The sequence below is a fragment of the Lepidochelys olivacea genome (genome assembly GCF_965140295.1).
Source record: "Lepidochelys olivacea isolate rLepOli2 genome assembly, chromosome: 6".
Lineage (NCBI taxonomy): Eukaryota > Metazoa > Chordata > Testudines > Cheloniidae > Lepidochelys > Lepidochelys olivacea.
This window is the reverse complement of record NC_140416.1, coordinates 6,092,128-6,109,839: the sequence shown is the minus strand read 5'-3', so window position 1 is coordinate 6,109,839 and position 17,712 is coordinate 6,092,128. Positions and strand designations below refer to the sequence as shown.

Below are 17,712 nucleotides of genomic sequence, written 5' to 3'. Positions count from 1 at the left end.
TTCACACCACATATGATTAGTCTGTGGAACTCACTGCCACAGGAATTAAGCCAAACTCTTGCTATCAGAGACCAGGATGAACTCTAGCATAGTGGGCAGATTACCCCACATCTGTTACTGTGGGGTTTTTTATCCCTTCCCCTGAAGTACCTGGGGCTTGGACTGGGCAAGATGGACCTTGGGTCTGATTCTGTCTGGCAATTTGTAGGCTCCTAAACTGTGGGTTAGTTCCTGGGGTTTGATGTGGACAAAACACAGAGGAAATGTCTTTCTTACCCAAGGCACTTAGAGAATAGCTGATGCAGATTTAATTCTCTTGCGTATTGTGCCCCAATCTGAAGTAACTCCTGATGTTTTCATTATCTTTATAAAAGCCCAGTTCTTCTTTGAAACTTGCTAAGCTTTTGGCTTCGGTGATAGATGGTGACAGTGAGTTCCACAGGCTAATTACACATTGTATGAATAAATATTTCCTTTGTTCAGTTTTGAATTTCTCACTTTCAGTTTCATTGAACGTACTCTTGTTCTTTTGTTATGAGGCAGGGAGAACAGAAGTGACCAATCTCCCTTCTCCAAACCACTCAGTGCAGGCTTTTATCATGTGTCCTCTTACCCATCTCCTCGCTAAAGGAACCACACTCCCAGTCTTTTCAAACTCTCTTCATAGAAGATAATTTCCAGGCCCTTGATCATTCTCGTCTCCCTTTTGTGAACCTCTCTAAGGCCAGGTCTACACTATAAATTTACATCAGTATAACTAAGTCGCTCAGGGATGTGAAAATCCACACCCTAATCCTGGTGTAGACTGCACTATGTCAATGGGAGGACTTTTCCTGCTGACACAGATACCAAATCTCACAGAGGTGGATTAATTACGCCAGCAGGAGCTCTCCTGTAAGCATAGTAGCGTCTTCACTGAAGAGCTACAGCTCTGCCATGTTTTATGTGTAGACCTGCCCTAATTCTGCAATATCCCACAGGAGACTAATTGACCCAGCACTGCACACAGTATCCAGATGGGGCAGCCACACTAGTTTATACAAAGGCATCAGAACAGTCTCTGTAATATTCTCCATCCTGTCCTACTACATCTGAACATCTCGTTTGTTTTTTTGAACACAGCTGCATTTTGAGCAGAGGTATTCACTAAGCTGTCTATAATGGACCCAAGGACTTTTTCTGAGCTGGTACAGTTACAATAAACTCCTGTAAGGTGTATCAGTATTTGAAATTGCTCCTTCTAATGTCCATTACTTTGCCTTTATCATCGCTGAATTCTCTCTGCCGGGGTATTTCCCATTCACCTTGCTGGGTTAGGTCTCACTGATTTTCCTCACAGGATTCTGATAATTTTGCTCCCTTCCTGCTTAGCCTCCTTTCCAGATATTTACTATATATTTTACCACAGTTTCCTCCCACAGACTCTTCTTTTACCACAGTTTCCTCCCACAGACACCTCCATAGTTAAGCTAGAGCAATGTTGGGAATTGTGTCTTTTGTGCTTTACACAACAAACAACAACATCAACAACATGGAGAACCCTCCTCCAGGCACAGCTGATCTCAAACAGAGCTGGGCAAAAGTTTTCTACTTAAACATTTGTTCAGTTAAAAAAATGCAGATTCAGTGTGTAGGGAGCCAGGATGGCTTCCCTCCGAACCAGAGGGAAAGAGCCACCCTCTCACCCTGAGTGGGCGGGGCCAGACCCAGCTTCCACCAATCCCCAGAAGGGGAGGGGTGGGACAGGAAGTACAAAGGGCGGGGCCCTTTGCCCAGCGACGAGAGCACCAGGGAGGGAGACGGACGCAGGCTGCTCCCTCGCAATCCTGCTGCCAACCCAGGGGAGGCCCTGGGCCAGGAGGAACCTGACCGGGAGGAAGGCCTGTCGCGACCAGGACTGCCAGCCGCTGAGTACCCGGAGGGGCCTGGCTGTAGCCCGGGCCGGCGTGAGTCCGACACAGAGGGGGAGCTGGAGCTGCCAGCCGTGGAATACCCGGCAAGCCGGAGGGACCGGAGAGACGCGCCAGAGAGACCGGGTAGGAAGTAGCCCAGGGGCAGAATTGCACCGTGGGGGGGGGGTGTTTGGTCAGCGGGCGCAGATGGCCCCCCCGCTGACCCAGCGGCAGGACCTTCGCCTCCCGCCACTGTCAGGGCCCTGGGCTGGAACGCAGTGGAGTCGGGTGGGCCTGCGTTCCCCTACCCCGGCCAACCCGCCTTGGGTAGCAGGACTGTGCGCTGCAGACTCGTCCCGGCGCGCCCCTGCCCGCTAATTCCCCAGCACCCGAAAGGTGTGACTAAGGCCTGCCAGTGGGACCATAGCTCTCCATCGCCCCCTAGGGGCTCGGAGGACCGACTGAAACCTGTCACACAGTGACACCAAAATATTTAGCAAATTCATGTACCTTTTGCCAAATTGTTTCAGTTAAAATACTTTAAAAAATATATTTAAAATGAAGCATTTCATTTTGATATTTTCTAAACAAAATGTTTCAATTTTTCAGACCGAAACAAACTTTACTTAAAATATAAAATTAAGGAAATATCATAATTTAACCATTAAAATCCATTTTAAAATGCTCAAAATTGAAATGAAACAAAATGTTTAGTTCAGCCTGCAATGAAAACTTTTCAACTTTTTGATCCACTCAAAAAAAATTGAAAAATGTTGTTTTTGGTTTGACACAAAACAATTGTTTTTCAATTTTTCAGAATTTCCAGTGAACCGGAAAAAAAACGTTATTCACTCAGCTCTAGTGCCAAATAACTATGTCCACTGAACATGCAAAGACAAGGCCCAGCTACATACACATGGCTGCTCTGGCTGGTTCCTAGGAGCTTCCAAAAGACAGAACACAGTGAGCACCACTAGAGGGCTCCCATACTAGTTAAAGGGACGCTCCCTTATGCACTACAGGAATGGTCTGGTTTTTCCTTCTCTTTGTTTTCTTTCTTTTAGACAACATCTGATCCATGATAGAACTTTGCTTCTTTATCAACCAGGTTATTGAAAGTTTAAATACATTTACCTGGGATTTAGAGGCTACATGTGGTTTATCCAAACGTTTACGACCCAACCTTTTTTTCACCTCCTTTGGCTGGGAAGCGGAGCCTGTGAGGTTGTCTCTCTCCACCTTCACTGGTGACTCCTGCTGGTGCCCAGAGAACTGTTGAATGCTGGTCTCTTGTCCCGGCAACAACAGAAGCCTCTCGTTGTGGGGAGACATGATTTTATTGAAGGATGCAGCCTTTCCTCTGGGATATGGTGTTTGCTACAGTCACCCTGGCCTTTGTCACAACTAGATGACCCCAATCCAAGTTGTTTTTCATGGACTTACAATTTAAGAACCCTCATAAATAGAGCTGGGCACATTTTTTTAGGTGAATAATATATTTGCCAAAAAATGCATTTTTGAGGCAACGAAACTATTCAAAAAATTGGATCTAATCTGGCAAATTGTTTTGGCTCAAAAAAAAAAACGGGGAAAGAATTTGAAGATATTAAAATAGCTTATTTTTGGCAATTTCAAAACAAAACATTTCAACTTTTCACCCTGAAACATTTCATTTTGACCACTTTGAAATGAACCGTTTTGAGTTTTTGTTTCAAAATGGCCATTTGTTTTGAAATTTAGCTGAGTGAAAAAGTGAAAAAACAAACCCAAAACAACCCAAAATTAAATGAAAAATCCTTCAACTCAAAATGTGGGGTTTTTTCCAGATTTTTGAATTCAACCCCTGAATTGAAAAATCAGGTATTTGCTCGGCTCTGCTAATAAAGTCAATGCAGATGCAGGCTGTGGCTGCGCTCTTGGTATGCCATGCATCACAGTTAGGCCACATACCAGGGCTCCAAGGTCAGCACTGGCTGCTGATTGGCAGTGCAGTGTAGGATTTTGGTTTTGACTCGGAAAGCCCTAAATGGCTTGGGATCTTCCCGTTGAAAATTCCGTTCTCTCCCCATGGGATACCTCTACAGCTACGACCAGCAAAGGCAATCAAGCTAGTAGGCCCCTGGTTTAACAAACAGGGATATTTTCTGAAAGGAATTCACAATCTTGCAACTCATTTCACGCCTCCAGATCTGTTGACCTTCAGGGATTACAAAACTCATCTGTTTTCTTGGCTTGCAGGACTGAGTTAATCTGCTCTAACTCAGCCAGGCGTTATAGGGCTGGATGCAGAAATGGCTGGGAGAGATTCTTTGGGCTGGGTTATGCTGGAAGCCAGACTGGATGGGCACATTGGGCCCTGCAAACCTTCGAACTGACAAGCGTGTCACTTGTAAATGAAAAAACAATAACCCACATGAAGGCTTCAGGTATCAAAGGGGTTTTATTTTGTTGTACAGTGTCTTTGGACAGAAGTACTTGGTGCTTCTACAACTATTAAAACCTACAGGCAGTGATAACTATGCTTTGTACAAATCGGCCTAAATTTTCAGAAGAGGCCACTAATATTTGTGCGCCACCACAATGTTTGGCTGCCCAGCTAGGGTACATCTACACTAAGACCATGCTTTGACTCAGGTTTAAGCCCAAACCCCCTTCCGTTCACACAAAATCAGTCTGACTCAGGTCAGCCAGCACTCCAGACCTTGCTAGGGGATGGGTCAGAGCCCAAATCCCACTGTGACTCAGATCCAAGCCCTGTCATTTTGCAGTGTGGATGCAGGTCAAGTCAGAAGGTCCGTGTAGTGCAGTATGGAAGTGTTAGCATGGCTGTGAGACCCAGGTCCAGCAATTGTAAACACAAGTTTACAATGCAGTGTGGACACTCAACCTCATTTAGTTGAAAATCCAATTCTCCATTAAAAACCAGTTTGGATGGAAATATTTTGACCAGCCCTAGCTGAAATAATCATAAGTAGCAATAAATCTCAGTGCAGATTAATAATAATAAATCTAGATCCATTTGCCATTTAAAATTAAAACAAAATTAAAAAGCTCAGTTCTAGGGTCTGCTCTGGATAGAGCTCTTCTGCATCCTCTCTGCGTAGGAGCAATCTCGGGTATTTTAAGAGCTGCTGGAGCAGCTTTACAGCCCTCACCTCCCAGCCCGCTGGCCCGCAGGGCACTCCCAGGGTAAGGGGATGCCAGTGCAGCATCGCTATGACAGAATCTGGGCCAGTGTTTGTAAATAAGCCATCCATTTAGCAGTCACTTGACGGCAATAGAAAGTGGTGCCATATTCCACCCTGACATGAGGTTGGGTGAGGTTCTCTGGCCTGGGTTAAGCAGGAGACCCGATTTAGATGATCATAATAGTCTCTGTGAATTTAGGCCCTCTTGGTCCAAACTACAAAAGTTTGCTGGCCAGACTTGAATTGGGATCTTGCTCTGCGGCACCACCCTGTGCCACCAGCCAAACTGACATGCCTGCTAATTATTGGAATAACTATGCTCAACTGATCTTGACTGAGTTAAATAAAACTCCCACCTCATCTGTTACTCCAGCTACATGGCACTGCAGCTGTGATCCAGGTCCCAATTCCCGTCCTGAACTCAGTGGATGTGCTTTGTCTTGGTTCAGTTCTAGGTGCAAAATAAACAAGTAGTGAAGATCACCAGTTTTTACCCATCCCAGCCTGGTAGCATCCTTCACACATGCCTCGTGCCCCTCCTTTCTGGAGCTGTCCTGCAGGACACAGGAAATGAGGAAGGAGTTTGGTTTTCTATAATTTTGACAGGACTTTCTCCAATTGGCTGCTTGCTCCAACCCTCCCCGTCCCCACAGTAAACTCACCTCAGTTTCATTCCACACCTGTCCCTCTTACCCTTTTCTCTCCTGCCCTGTCCCCCTCAGCCTCCCTTCCCTTCTGTGTCCCCTCTCACTTCTCTTTTCTGTTTGTGTAGTTGGTCCCCTCCTAACTAAATCCTCCAAAAACGTTTTGCCACCATTCCACTGGCTCACTCCGCTGTTGTGATCTACCCCTTCTCCCACCCTGGGTGTGTCTGGTTTGTTAAGATCGTCAACTCTTCGGGACAAGGACATCTACCACTCTGTGTCTGTGCAACACCTAGGACTATGAGGCCCCATTCTTTTGCCCTGAGGCACTGCCGTAACAAACATGATTCCTAATGACAATAAGGAAACAGGCTCTCAACTTCCTTTGAAGCTGAAGACAAGGCCATTGTGGAGAAGCTAAATGAGCTCTTTGCATTGGTCTTCACTGCAGAGGATGTGAGGGAGAATCCCACACCTGAGCCATTCCTTTTAGGTGACAAATCTGAGGAACTGTCCCACACTGAGGTGTCAATAAAGGAGGTTTTGGAACAAAATTTTCAAATTAAGCAGCAATTAGTCACCAGGACCAGATGGTATTCACCCAAGAGTTCTGAAGGAACTCAAATAGGAAGTTGCAGAACTACTAATTGGTATGTAACTTATCACTTAAATCAGCTTCTGTACTAGATGGCTGGAAAATAGCTAATGTGATGCCAATTTTTAAAAAGGTTCCAGAGGCAATCCTGGCAATTACAGGCTGGGGAAGAGTCAACATGGCTTTTCTAAAGGGAAATCATGCCTCATCAATGTATTCAAATCCATGAGATGGGGGTAAACAAACAGGTGGACAAGGGTGATCCAGTGAATATAGCATGCTTGGACTTTCAGAAAGCCTTTGACAAGGTTCTTTGCCAAAGGTTTTTAAGCAAAGTAAGCAGTTATGGGATAAGAGGGAAGGTCCTCTCATGGATCAGTAACTGGTTAAAAGAAAGGAAAACAAAGGGTAGAAATAAATAGTAATTTTTCAGAATGGAGAGGTAAATAGCAGTGACTCCCAGGGATCTGTACTGGGACCAGAACTGGTCAACGTATTGATAAATGATCTGGAAAAAAGGCTAAAGAGTGAGATGGAAAAGTTTGCAGATTGTACAAAACGACTCAAGACAGTTAAGTCCAAAGCAGACTATGAAGTTACAAAGGGGCCTCACAAAACTGGGTGAGTGGGCAACAAAATGGCAGATGAAATTAAATGTCGATAAATGCAAAGTAATGCACATTGGAAAAATAGAATCCCAACTATACATACAAAATAATGCAGCCTAAATTAACTGTTATCACTCAAGAAAGAGATCTTGGGGTCATAGAGAACATCTGCTCAATGTGCAGAGGCAGTCAAAAAAGCTAACAGAATGTTAGGAACCATTAGGAAAGGGATAGATAATAAAACCAAAAATACCATAATACCACTATATAAATCCATGGTATGCCCACACCTTGAATACTGCAGGCGCCCCATCTCAAAAAAGATGTATTAGAAATAAAAAAGGTACAGAGAAGGGAAACAAAAATGACTAAGGCTACGAAACAGCTGACATATAAGGAGAGATTAAAAAGACGGGGACTGTTCGGCCTAGAAAAGAGACAACAAATGACAGAGATCTATAAAGTCATGAATGGTGGGGGGAAAGTGAATAAGGAAGTGTTATTTACCCCTTCACATAGCAGAAGAACCAGGAGTCACCTAATGAAATGAATAGGCAGCAGGTTTATAAACAAACAAAAGGAAGTCTTCTTCACACAAAGCAGAGTCAGCCTGTGGAACTCATTGCCAGGGGATGTTTTGAAGGCCAAAAGTATAACTGAGTTCAAAAAAGAATTAGATAAGTTCATGGAGGATAGATCTATTAGCCAAAATGGTTAGAGATGCAACCCCATGCTCTCGGTGTCCCTAAGCCTCTGACTGCCAGATGCTGGGCCTGGATGACATGGGATGGCTCACTTAATATTGTCCTGTTCTGTTCATTCCCTCTGAAGCACCTGGCATTGGCCACTGTTGGAAGACAGGATACTGGGCTAGATGGACCTTTGGTCTGACCCAGTATGTCCATTCTTACATTCTTATGTTCTGTAATGCTGGATTTCAACCAGTCACTTAGAGGGTACGTCTATGTTTCACTAAAAGACCCATGGCACTGCCAGGGTTGGCCCGGATCAGCTGACTCAGGCTCAAGGGCTCAGGCTGCAAGGCTATAAAGTCGCAGTGTACATGAGGGTGGGTCTTAGACCGCAGGCTCCAGCAGCTACGGTACAATTTTTGGTCCCGCAGCCTGAGCCCTGAGAGCCCGAGTCAGCTGACCCAGGCTCTAAACTTGGTGCCAGAGGTTTTTTATTGCAGTGTAGTCGTACCCTCAGGGTGTGTCCATGCTCTAGACTCTAGTGATCCACCCTCACGTTTCTTCTCTTCTGTTAGCCACACACAGCCTCTGAAACCCACGTTAGCCTGTCTTGTGGGAGAGCAGCCACGCTACAGAACAACAGCGGAGGTCTGCAAGGGTAGCTATAGTACATCCTGAGCCCCCTGGAGCTTGGCTCGCTGACATGTGGCTCAGAGTTCTGGGGCTCCACGCCAGGGTTCGTAGCACTCGTGTGAGCTCCACCTCTCTAGAAAGGCTTTCACAGTATACAGTGGGAAAACTTGTCTGTCCCTCCTGGGGGTGATGGGTGGCAATGGCATACAGAGTGGTGAGAACAACGAGGAGTCCTTGTGGCATCTTAGAGACTAACAAATTTATTTGGGCATAAGCTTTCGTGGGCTAAAACCCACTTCATCAGATACATGGAGTGAAAAATACAGTAAGCAGAATATATATTATAGCACATAAAAGATGGGAGTTGTCTTACCAAGGGGGGTGTCCACCTTAATTGAATTGGCCTCATTAGCACTGACCCCCCCCCCTTGGTAAGGCAACTCCCATCTTTTAATGTGCTCTAATATATATACTGCCTACTGTATTTTTCACTCCATGCATCTGATGAAGTGGGTTTTAGCCAATGAAAGCTTATGCCCAAATACATCTGTAAGTCTCGAAGGTGCCACAAGGACTCCTCGTTGTTTTTGCTGACACAGACTAACACGGCTACCCCTCTGAAAACAGTGGTGAGAGTTACAGCCCCAAAGACTCAGTGTGTAACTTAGAATCATAGAATCATAGAATATCAGGGTTGGAAGGGACCCCAGAAGGTCATCTAGTCCAACCCCCTGCTCGAAGCAGGACCAATTCCCAGTTAAATCATCCCAGCCAGGGCTTTGTCAAGCCTGACCTTAAAAACCTCTAAGGAAGGAGATTCTACCACCTCCCTAGGTAACGCATTCCAGTGTTTCACCACCCTCTTAGTGAAAAAGTTTTTCCTAATATCCAATCTACACCTCCCCCACTGCAACTTGATGATACTCACAGCATCAGCTGTACATCTTAGACACTAGTGCAAGAGGCAGAGTCTGCCTGAGCTATGCTCATTCTCCATTTCCTGTGCCAGGGTGTAGGCGACGTCCAACTGGCAGCTTTGTGACCTTACACCAGCTGAGAACTGCCTTGCATAGGGGAATTCTCAGCTGGCCAGTATGAGCAAGACCTCACCACTGGTGAACCCGCTACTAGAGATCCTGACCTGGATCTGCTCCTGGCTTTGCCTGGTTTAGATAAAAGTGTTATCCTATTGTTAAGTGTGGTGCTTGTCCCAGGGGTTAATTCTGACACACACACCCCGAGAGGGAAGGTTGGGTTTTTGCAGAGGTGCATGGATAGGACCTGGGACCCCTCTCCAGACTATAGAAATCCCCCACCAGACACCCAATTACAAGGCACCTCTGCCACTGCCCAGTATACTGCCCTGGCCAATTTGTGTGGCCCCTCAGTCACAAACACACACCAGATTGTTACCCATTCACCAAAGTGTGTATTTATTCTTTCCTTGCAAAGCATAATAGTGGACTAGGGGTTTACGACAAGCAGAGGCTGCCACACAGCCTTCACTCCTCAGCCCAGCTTCAACTTCTTAGCTTCCCCCTTGCCTCCTGTTCCTTCCACTTGTATCCTACCAATTACATTGTTAGCCCGGCAATTACCACTCAGGTGCGCATAATCCCCCAGCCGACAGTGTTTAATTGCTCACAGCTGAGCTTGCAGCCTTCTTCATGCTGCAGCGACATCAGTGACCAAGGAGCTACTAACAGTCCCCGTCACACACCCCTTTTGTCAAGCACTTAGAGATAAAACAACATCTAACTCTTATCTGTGTAAGAGCCCTGGATGTCAGTTTTGTTCCCAAAATGGTCATAAAAGGGTAGGAGATGCCCCTCTGGTCTGCAAAATAACAAGACAGACATTACAGGGGAGACGGACTGGTGGAAAAAGAAAATCTAAACAAAGATTTTCTTAAGCAAATTGTTTGAAGCTGGTTACCTGCACTGGGGCGTAGAATCACCCAGGAGGAGTTATCCCGCAACTGCAGGTCATCACCTCTCTCTGACTCAGCGAGGTTGCTCTCTGAGCTGGTGTCCTTGTGTCCCTTTGAAAAGAAAAGTTACAAGCTAGAAAATAAAGGCCATACAGCCCTGAGAGAGCTCAGTAAAGCCCGGAGAAAGACCAAAGGTGTCCTGCCTCAGATTGGGGGTCTAGACTAGATGGTCTCTTAAGGTCCTTTCCAGCTCTACATTTCTATAATTCTGTGTCCTGTAACAGGCAACTAGCTGGGGTGAAATTCATGCCTAGACAGAAATCCAAAGGCAAAACAGCTGCCTAGGCCCCTTGGGAGCTCTCTACGATCTGGATCGTGCAGAAAACTTGATGTAACTTTACAATCAGCCTCAAATAAGGAGTAAGGCATACCTCTGTCAGGCCAGGAATAGCCCAAAGAGCGCGTTGTCTCTTGCACACAAGGACTGTATGTTGTTAAGTCCCGTTGCTTTCAGGATTGAGGCGATGCCCAGAATTTGTGCTGGGGTAAATTTCATGCAGAAAAACTTTCCCTCTCATCTTTTGTTGGCTGAACACAGGGGACCTTTATATTGAACGGGTCATTCACTGGAGGGCAATTTCCTGGGCTTTACTATGGACAAAACAGATCCATAGATTCCAAGGCCAGAAGGAGCCACTATGATCATCTATTCTGACCTCCTGTGTATCACAGGCCAGAACATTTCACCCCGTGATTCTTTCTGACTCTTCACATCACCTGTGAGAACCCATCTGCCCACCAAGCCACTGAAACCTACTTTCCATCATCATGTTTCCTTCCAGGAGCCATGGTATCAAATCAGCTCCTAGAAGCCCTTCCTTCCACACATTTCACAAGGTGTGCGATAACACAGAAGCAAGATCCAAGCAGCATGAGGTCTGACTAATGATCCGTCCAGCCCAGCAGACTCTCCCGCAATGGTCAGTGACAGCTTCTCCATAGGAAGGAACCCCCATGTGGACATTTATGGAATAACTTATTCCTATCCACAGTGGCTGGCTCATTCCCCAAAGCAGGTGGGTTTGTTTATTATAGTGTTTTACCAAATCTACTCAAACTGTGCATAAACTTATTAACCATATAAATGTCCATACCTTTTTATTGGAATCCTAAGTTCTTGGCCTCAAGAATACCTTGTGTCGGTGAGTTCCACAGGCTAACTATCTCTCCAATAAAGAAATAGCTACTTTGGTCAGTTTTAAATTCCTTGCTTTTCAATTTAGCTGAATCTGTCATCTGCTCTTGCGTCATGAAACGGCATAAATGGAAGCATCTGACTGACCTCCTCTCTGCCATTCATTATTTTAAAGTCCTCCATCAGGCCCCCTCTTATTCTATCTCTGGTATTTAGATGGCCCCCATTACCATAATATATGAGTACCTCACAACCTTTGCTGTATTTATCCTCACAATACCCCTAGAAGGTAGGAAATGGCTACAAAGCTTCTTGTACACTTGAAAAATTGAGGCACTGACGTGACCAAGCTCACACAAGAAGTCAGTGGGGGAGCAAGGAAATGGACCATTACATCCCAAGGGCTAAGCTAATACCCTAACCACCCTTCACCACCCTTTCAAGCTAAACCTATTTAGACTGTAAGCTCTGAGGCAGTGATCATCTTTTGTTGTTTATTTGTGCAGCTCCCTGCGCACTGGGCCTGGGTCTGGGCCTGTAGGCACTGTCACAGATCAATAATAATCCTGATGTTTCGAATCATTCTTCATATATAAGTCTCCAGGCATTGATCCTTCTCATTGCCCGATTCTCACATCCTTTCTGAGATGGGGTGACCAGAACCGAATGCACTATCCATGGGAGGGCATAACTCTGGCACTAGTATATCACAGAATCATAGGACTGGAAGGGACCCAGAGAGCTCATCTAGTTCAGTCCCCTGCACTCATGGCAGGACCAAGCACCATCTAGACCATCCCTGACAGGTGGTTTGTCCAACCTGCTCTTAAAAATCCTCAATGATGGAGATTCCACAACCTCCCTAGGTGATTTATTCCAGTGCCTAACCACCCTGACAGTTAGGAAGCTTTTCCTAATGTCCAACCTAAACCTCCCTTGCTGCAATTTAAGCCCATTGCTTCTTGTCCTATCCTCAGAAGTTAAGGAGAACAATTTTTCTCCCTCCTCCGTGTAACAACCTTTTATATACTTGAAAACTGTTATGTCCCTTCTCAGTCTTCTCTTCTCCAGACTAAACAAACCCAGTTTTTTCCAATCTTCCCTCAAAGGTCATGTTTTTTAGACCTTTAATCTTTTTTGTTGCTCTTCTCTGGACTTTTTCCAGTTTGTCCACATCTTTCCTGAAATGTGGTGCCCACAACTGGACAGAGTAGAGTAGAAGAAGTATTTCTTGTTTTTTGTTTACAACACTCCTGTTAATACATCCCAGAATGATGTTTGCTTTTTTTTGCAAGAGTGTTACATTGTTGATTCACATGGGTGGCGGGTATAATAGGCCAGGGGAGTTTAAGTCTCCCCTGATCCAACCGCCACCCCGCCGCCTTTCAGAGTGCAGATGCCAGGGCTATGGCCCCTCGCTCTTCTCCCTCCCCACTCCACCTCCCACCCTCCCCTCGCTCCACCCCTTCCCTGCTCAGCCCCGCTGCTTGCCCTTACCGCCGAGGAGAAGAGGAGCGATGGAGAGCGGCAGGCGGGGGGGGGGCAAGTGGGGAAGGAGCTGAGTGGCTCCGCCCATTCCCACTCAGCCCCGCCGCTCACTCCTCTTCTCCGCAGAGGACTCCTCCTATATCTTGGAATAACTGATTTAAAAAATAAAGCTTGAAGGCAGAAAAGACACATGCCTGCTGATAGTAGGAGGGCAGAGTGAGGGAAGCCAGCTTCAGCAGTGTTACTGAGCATGCCCAGTCTGTGTAAGCATGCTCAGAACAAGCCAAGCAACAAATCTGGGGGGACACGTGACCCCACATACTGTCCCACACGCATCGCCTCTACTGGAAATGACACTCCTACCTCTGTTTTTGCCTGAAGCTGGGATCCAGATCCTGATTCCTGCCCAGACAGGTCATCTTTCAGAAGTCCTGGACTCACAGGTTTTCCTTCATTTATTTCTGGTTCTAAACTTCCAGATCCTGGTTAAACCAAATGTTAATAAAAATAACACTAATAATAATTAATAAACAGTTCTCCCACTCACTTATCAGCCTCCCATTTAGTCCAGCTGAATCCCTAGCCCCTTTCTTTAACTAGTTTTGGGAAAAATTGAAAAAATATCTACTTAAAAAAATTAAACTCAGAGTTAGGGCTGGTCAATATTTTTTTAATCAAAATACCTTTTCAAGGGAAATACCTTTTCATTTTAATCTAAACAAACATTTTTGCAGAATGTGTCTTAATACATTTTTCATGGCAAAACTGAAAACTTCAGTTTTTGGCTGCTAAAAACTGAAATTTGTTTTGTTTGTTTTCAAGTTTTCAACAAAATGTTAAAATATATATATAAAATATATATTGTGACAGGGTCAGGCCAGATGGCTACAGGAGAGTGATAGAAGGCAGATATATTAGCCCCAGGTTAAGTAGGTCCCTTTTCCCTGGGTAAGGTAACAGGGAAGGTTCCAGAACAATCAGGAACTTTCTGGAAACAATTAAGACAGACAAGCTGATTAGAACACCTGCAGCCAATCAAGAAGCTGCTAGAATCAATTAAGGCAGGCTAATCAGGGCACCTGGGTTTAAAAAGGAGCTCACTTCAGTTTGTGGGGCGCGTGTGAGGAGCTGAGAGTGAGAACGCGTACTGTTGGAGGACTGAGGATAAAGAAGGTGTTGGGAGGAGGCCATGGGGAAGTAGCCCAGGGAGTTGTAGCTGTTGCACAGCTATTCCAGGAGGCACTCTAGACAGCTATATTCCACAGGGTCCTGGGCTGGAACCTGGAGTAGAGGGCGGGCCCAGTTTCCCCCCAAACCTCCCAACTCCTGGTCAGACCCAGGAGGAGCTGACCTGGACTGTGGATTCACGAAAACGGCCAAACTGAGGGCTGCCATGAATCTCCGAGGCGAGCAAATCTGCAAATAAGCGCAAGACCCACCAAGGCAAAAAAAATTGGGGATTGGTCCTGCTTTGAGCAGGGGGTTGGATTAGATGATCTCCTGAGGTCTCTTCCAACTCTGATAGTCTATGAGTCTATGAGGAGGAACTTTGTCACTATATATATATATATATATATATTTTTTTTTTCACCTAAATTTTTCCCAGAAAAAAAAAACACTCACTTTCTGACCAGCAATATTCACAGCCTCCTGGGGAAGAGACTAATGAGTCAATGTGACAAAGGGATGGTTCTGAAAAACAGAACCCTTAGCTCCATCAGGGTCGGGATTCCCAGAGCTGTTAGTGCTGAACCTCTTGGTAAATGGCATGATCACCTTGGTATCAACCTTGCGTTGCATCAGAGAAAATGAAGACTTTCTGGACAGAAGTCAGCATTTGGTTCTGGAGGTACAACATGCTGAAGAATCAGAGAGTGCAGCGCAGAATGGGGAATCATAGAATATCAGGGTTGGAAGGGACCTCAGGAGATCATCTAGTCCAACCCCCTGCTCAAAGCAGGACCAATCCCCAATTTTTGCCCCAGATCCCTAAATGGCCCCCTCAAGGATTGAACTCACAACCCTGGGTTTAGCAGGCCAATGCTCAAACCACTGAGCTATCCCTCCCCCTGAAGAATATTGGCAGCATGTGACCTCCAGAAGAATGAGGAGAACCCATGTACCCCCTATGCCAGGGGTGGGCAAACTACAGTCCACGGCCCACATGCGGCCCGTGGGACTTTCCTGCCCGGCCCCTGAGCTCCCGGACAGGGAGGCTACCCCGGCCCCGCCCCTGCTGTTCCCCATCCCCCGCAGCCTCAGCGCGCCGTGCCGTCGGCACAATGCTCTGGGCGGCAGACTGCGAGCTCCCGGGCCAGCGTGGCTGCAGAGCTGCAGCCTGACCCGGTGCTGCACAGTGCATAGCTGCCTGTCCTGGTGCATCCGCACCACCAGCCACCCGTGCTCCAGGCAGCACAGTAAGGGGGCGGGGGGGGGGGTGGATCGAAGGCAGGGGAGTTTGGGGGGTAGTCAGGGGGCGGGAGTGTGGATAGAGGTTGGGGTGGTCAGAGGGCGGGGAACAGGGGGGTTGAAGGGGGCAGTCAGGAATGAGAGGAGGGGTTGGATGAGGCAGCAGGGGGCAGTTGGGGTGGGGGTTCTGGGGGAGGTCAGGGGACAGGGAGAAGGGGTGGTTGGATGAGGCAGGTGTCCCGGGGGGGCGCGTCAGGGAGGAGAGGAGAGGAGTTGGATGGGGTGGCAGGGGTAGTTAGGGGTGGTCAGGGGACAGAGAGTGGGGGTGGATGGGGCAGAGGTCCCGGGGGCGGCCATCAGGAAGGAAAAAGGGGTTTGGATGGGGCAGGAGTCCTGGGGGGGCTGTCAGGGGGCTAGAAGCAGGGGGGGTCGGATAGGGGGCGGGGGCCTTGCCACGCCTGGCTGTTTGGGGAGGCACAGCCTCCCCTAACCGGCCCTCTGTACAATTTTGAAAACCCAATGTGGCCCTCGGGACAAAAAGTTTGCCCACCCCTGCCCTATGCAGATAGAGGTAAGAAACTGTTTTCAGGCTTTCTGCACACATACTACTGAGGAGAATGATTTGGAAGAGCCATCTGAGGGAAGGGATCAGAAGGAGACCCCATCAACTAGAAGGCATGAGATGCATTGTCCTAGGGATGGGGGTTCCATGACCACCACTCCCAAGAGGAGGAGACGGGTGGTGGTGGTGATCGAGGACTCCCTCCTAAGGGGGACAGAGTCATCCATCTGCCAGCCAGACTGAGAGACTCGAGAAGTGTGCTGCTTGCCTGGAGCTAGAATTCAGGATGTGACTGAGTGTCTGCCGAGACTGATCAAGCCCTCAGACTGCTACCCTTCTCCACATGGGCACCAATGATACTGCCAAGAATGACCTTGAGCACGTCATTGCAGACTATGTGGCTCTGGGAAGAAGGATAAAGGAGTTTGAGGCACAAGTCGTGTTTTCATCCATCCTCTCTGTTGAAGGAAGAAGCCCAGGTAGGGACTATCGAGTTGTGGAGGTGAATGCATGGTTATGCAGGTGGTGTCAGAGAGAGGGCTTTGGATTCCTTGACCATGGGATGTTGTTCCGGGAAGAAGGATTGCTAGGAAGAGGTGGGATCCACATAATGAAGAGAGGGAAGAGCATCTTCGCAGGCAGGCTTGCTAACCTAGTAAGGAGGGCTTTAAACTAGGTTCGCTGGGGGACAGTGACCTAAGCCCTGAGGTAAGTGGGGAAGTGGGATCCTGGGAGGAAACACACGGAGGAGGGTGCAACGGGAGTGTGGGGGGTGAGCGTCTGATTCATACTGAGAAAGCAGGGCAATTGGCTAGTTATCTTAGGTGTATGTACACGAACGCAAGAAGCCTGGGTAACAAGCAGGAAGAATTGGAAGTCCTGGCACAGTCAAAGAACTATGATGTGATAGGAATAACAGAGACTTGGTGGGGTAGCTCACTGGAGCAGTGTCATGGATAGGTATAAAATGTTCAGGAAGGACAGGTACGGGAGGAAAGGTGGAGGAGTTGCACTGTATGTAAGAGAGTGGTATGATTCCTCAGAGCTCCAGTATAAAACTGGATAAAAGCCTGTTGAGAGTCTTTGGGTTAAGTTTAGAAGCGAGAGCAACAAGGGTGATGTCGTGGTGGGCATGTGCTATGTGCATCCAGAAGGAGGAGGTAGACGAGGCTTCCTTCGGACAATTAACTGAAGTTTCTAGCTCACAGGCCCTCGTTCTCATGGGGGACTTCAATCACCGTGGCACCTGCTGGAAGAGCAATACAGCAGTGCACAGACAATCCAGAAAGTTTTGGAGAGTGTTGGGGACAACTTCCTGGTGCAACTACTGGAGGAACCAACCAGAGGCCATTCTCCTCTTGACCTGCTGCTCACAAACAGGGAAGAATTGGTAGGAAAAGTAGAAGTGGGTGGCAACCTGGGCAGCAGTGACCATGAGATGGTTGAGATCAGGATCCTCACAAAAGGAAGAAAGGAGATTAGCAAAATATGGACCCTTGACTTCAGAAAAGCAGGCTTTGACTCCCTTGGGGAACTGATGGGCAGGATCCCCTGGGAGGCAAAGTTGATGGGGAAAGGAGTCCAGGAGAACTGGCTGTATTTTAAAGATGCCTTACTGAGGGCGCAGGAACAAACCATCCTGATGTGCAGAAAGAATAGCAGGCAACCAGCTGGCTTAACAGTGAAATCTTTGGTGAGCTTAAACACAAAAAGGAAGCTTACAAGATGTGGAAACTTGGTCAGATGACTAAGTAGGAGTATAAAAATATTGCTCAAGCATGCAGGGGTGTAATCAGGAAGGCAAAAACACAACTGAAGTTTCAGCTAGCAAGGGATGTGAAGGGTAATAAGAAGGGTTTCTACAGGTATGTTAGCA

General features: G+C 47.0%; 1 protein-coding gene across 1 annotated transcript in view; it reads right to left on the bottom strand.

Annotated features, from left to right (window-relative positions):
* The window catches only part of LOC311522489 (E3 ubiquitin-protein ligase rnf213-alpha-like), a 175,273-nt gene that overhangs the window by 144,550 nt on the left and 13,011 nt on the right, over nucleotides 1-17,712 (bottom strand). The window contains 3 exon segments of the mRNA XM_084631886.1: nucleotides 5,437-5,531; nucleotides 10,188-10,293; nucleotides 13,229-13,347. Of these exon segments, the coding sequence (XP_084488012.1) occupies nucleotides 5,437-5,531; nucleotides 10,188-10,293; nucleotides 13,229-13,347 (320 nt within the window).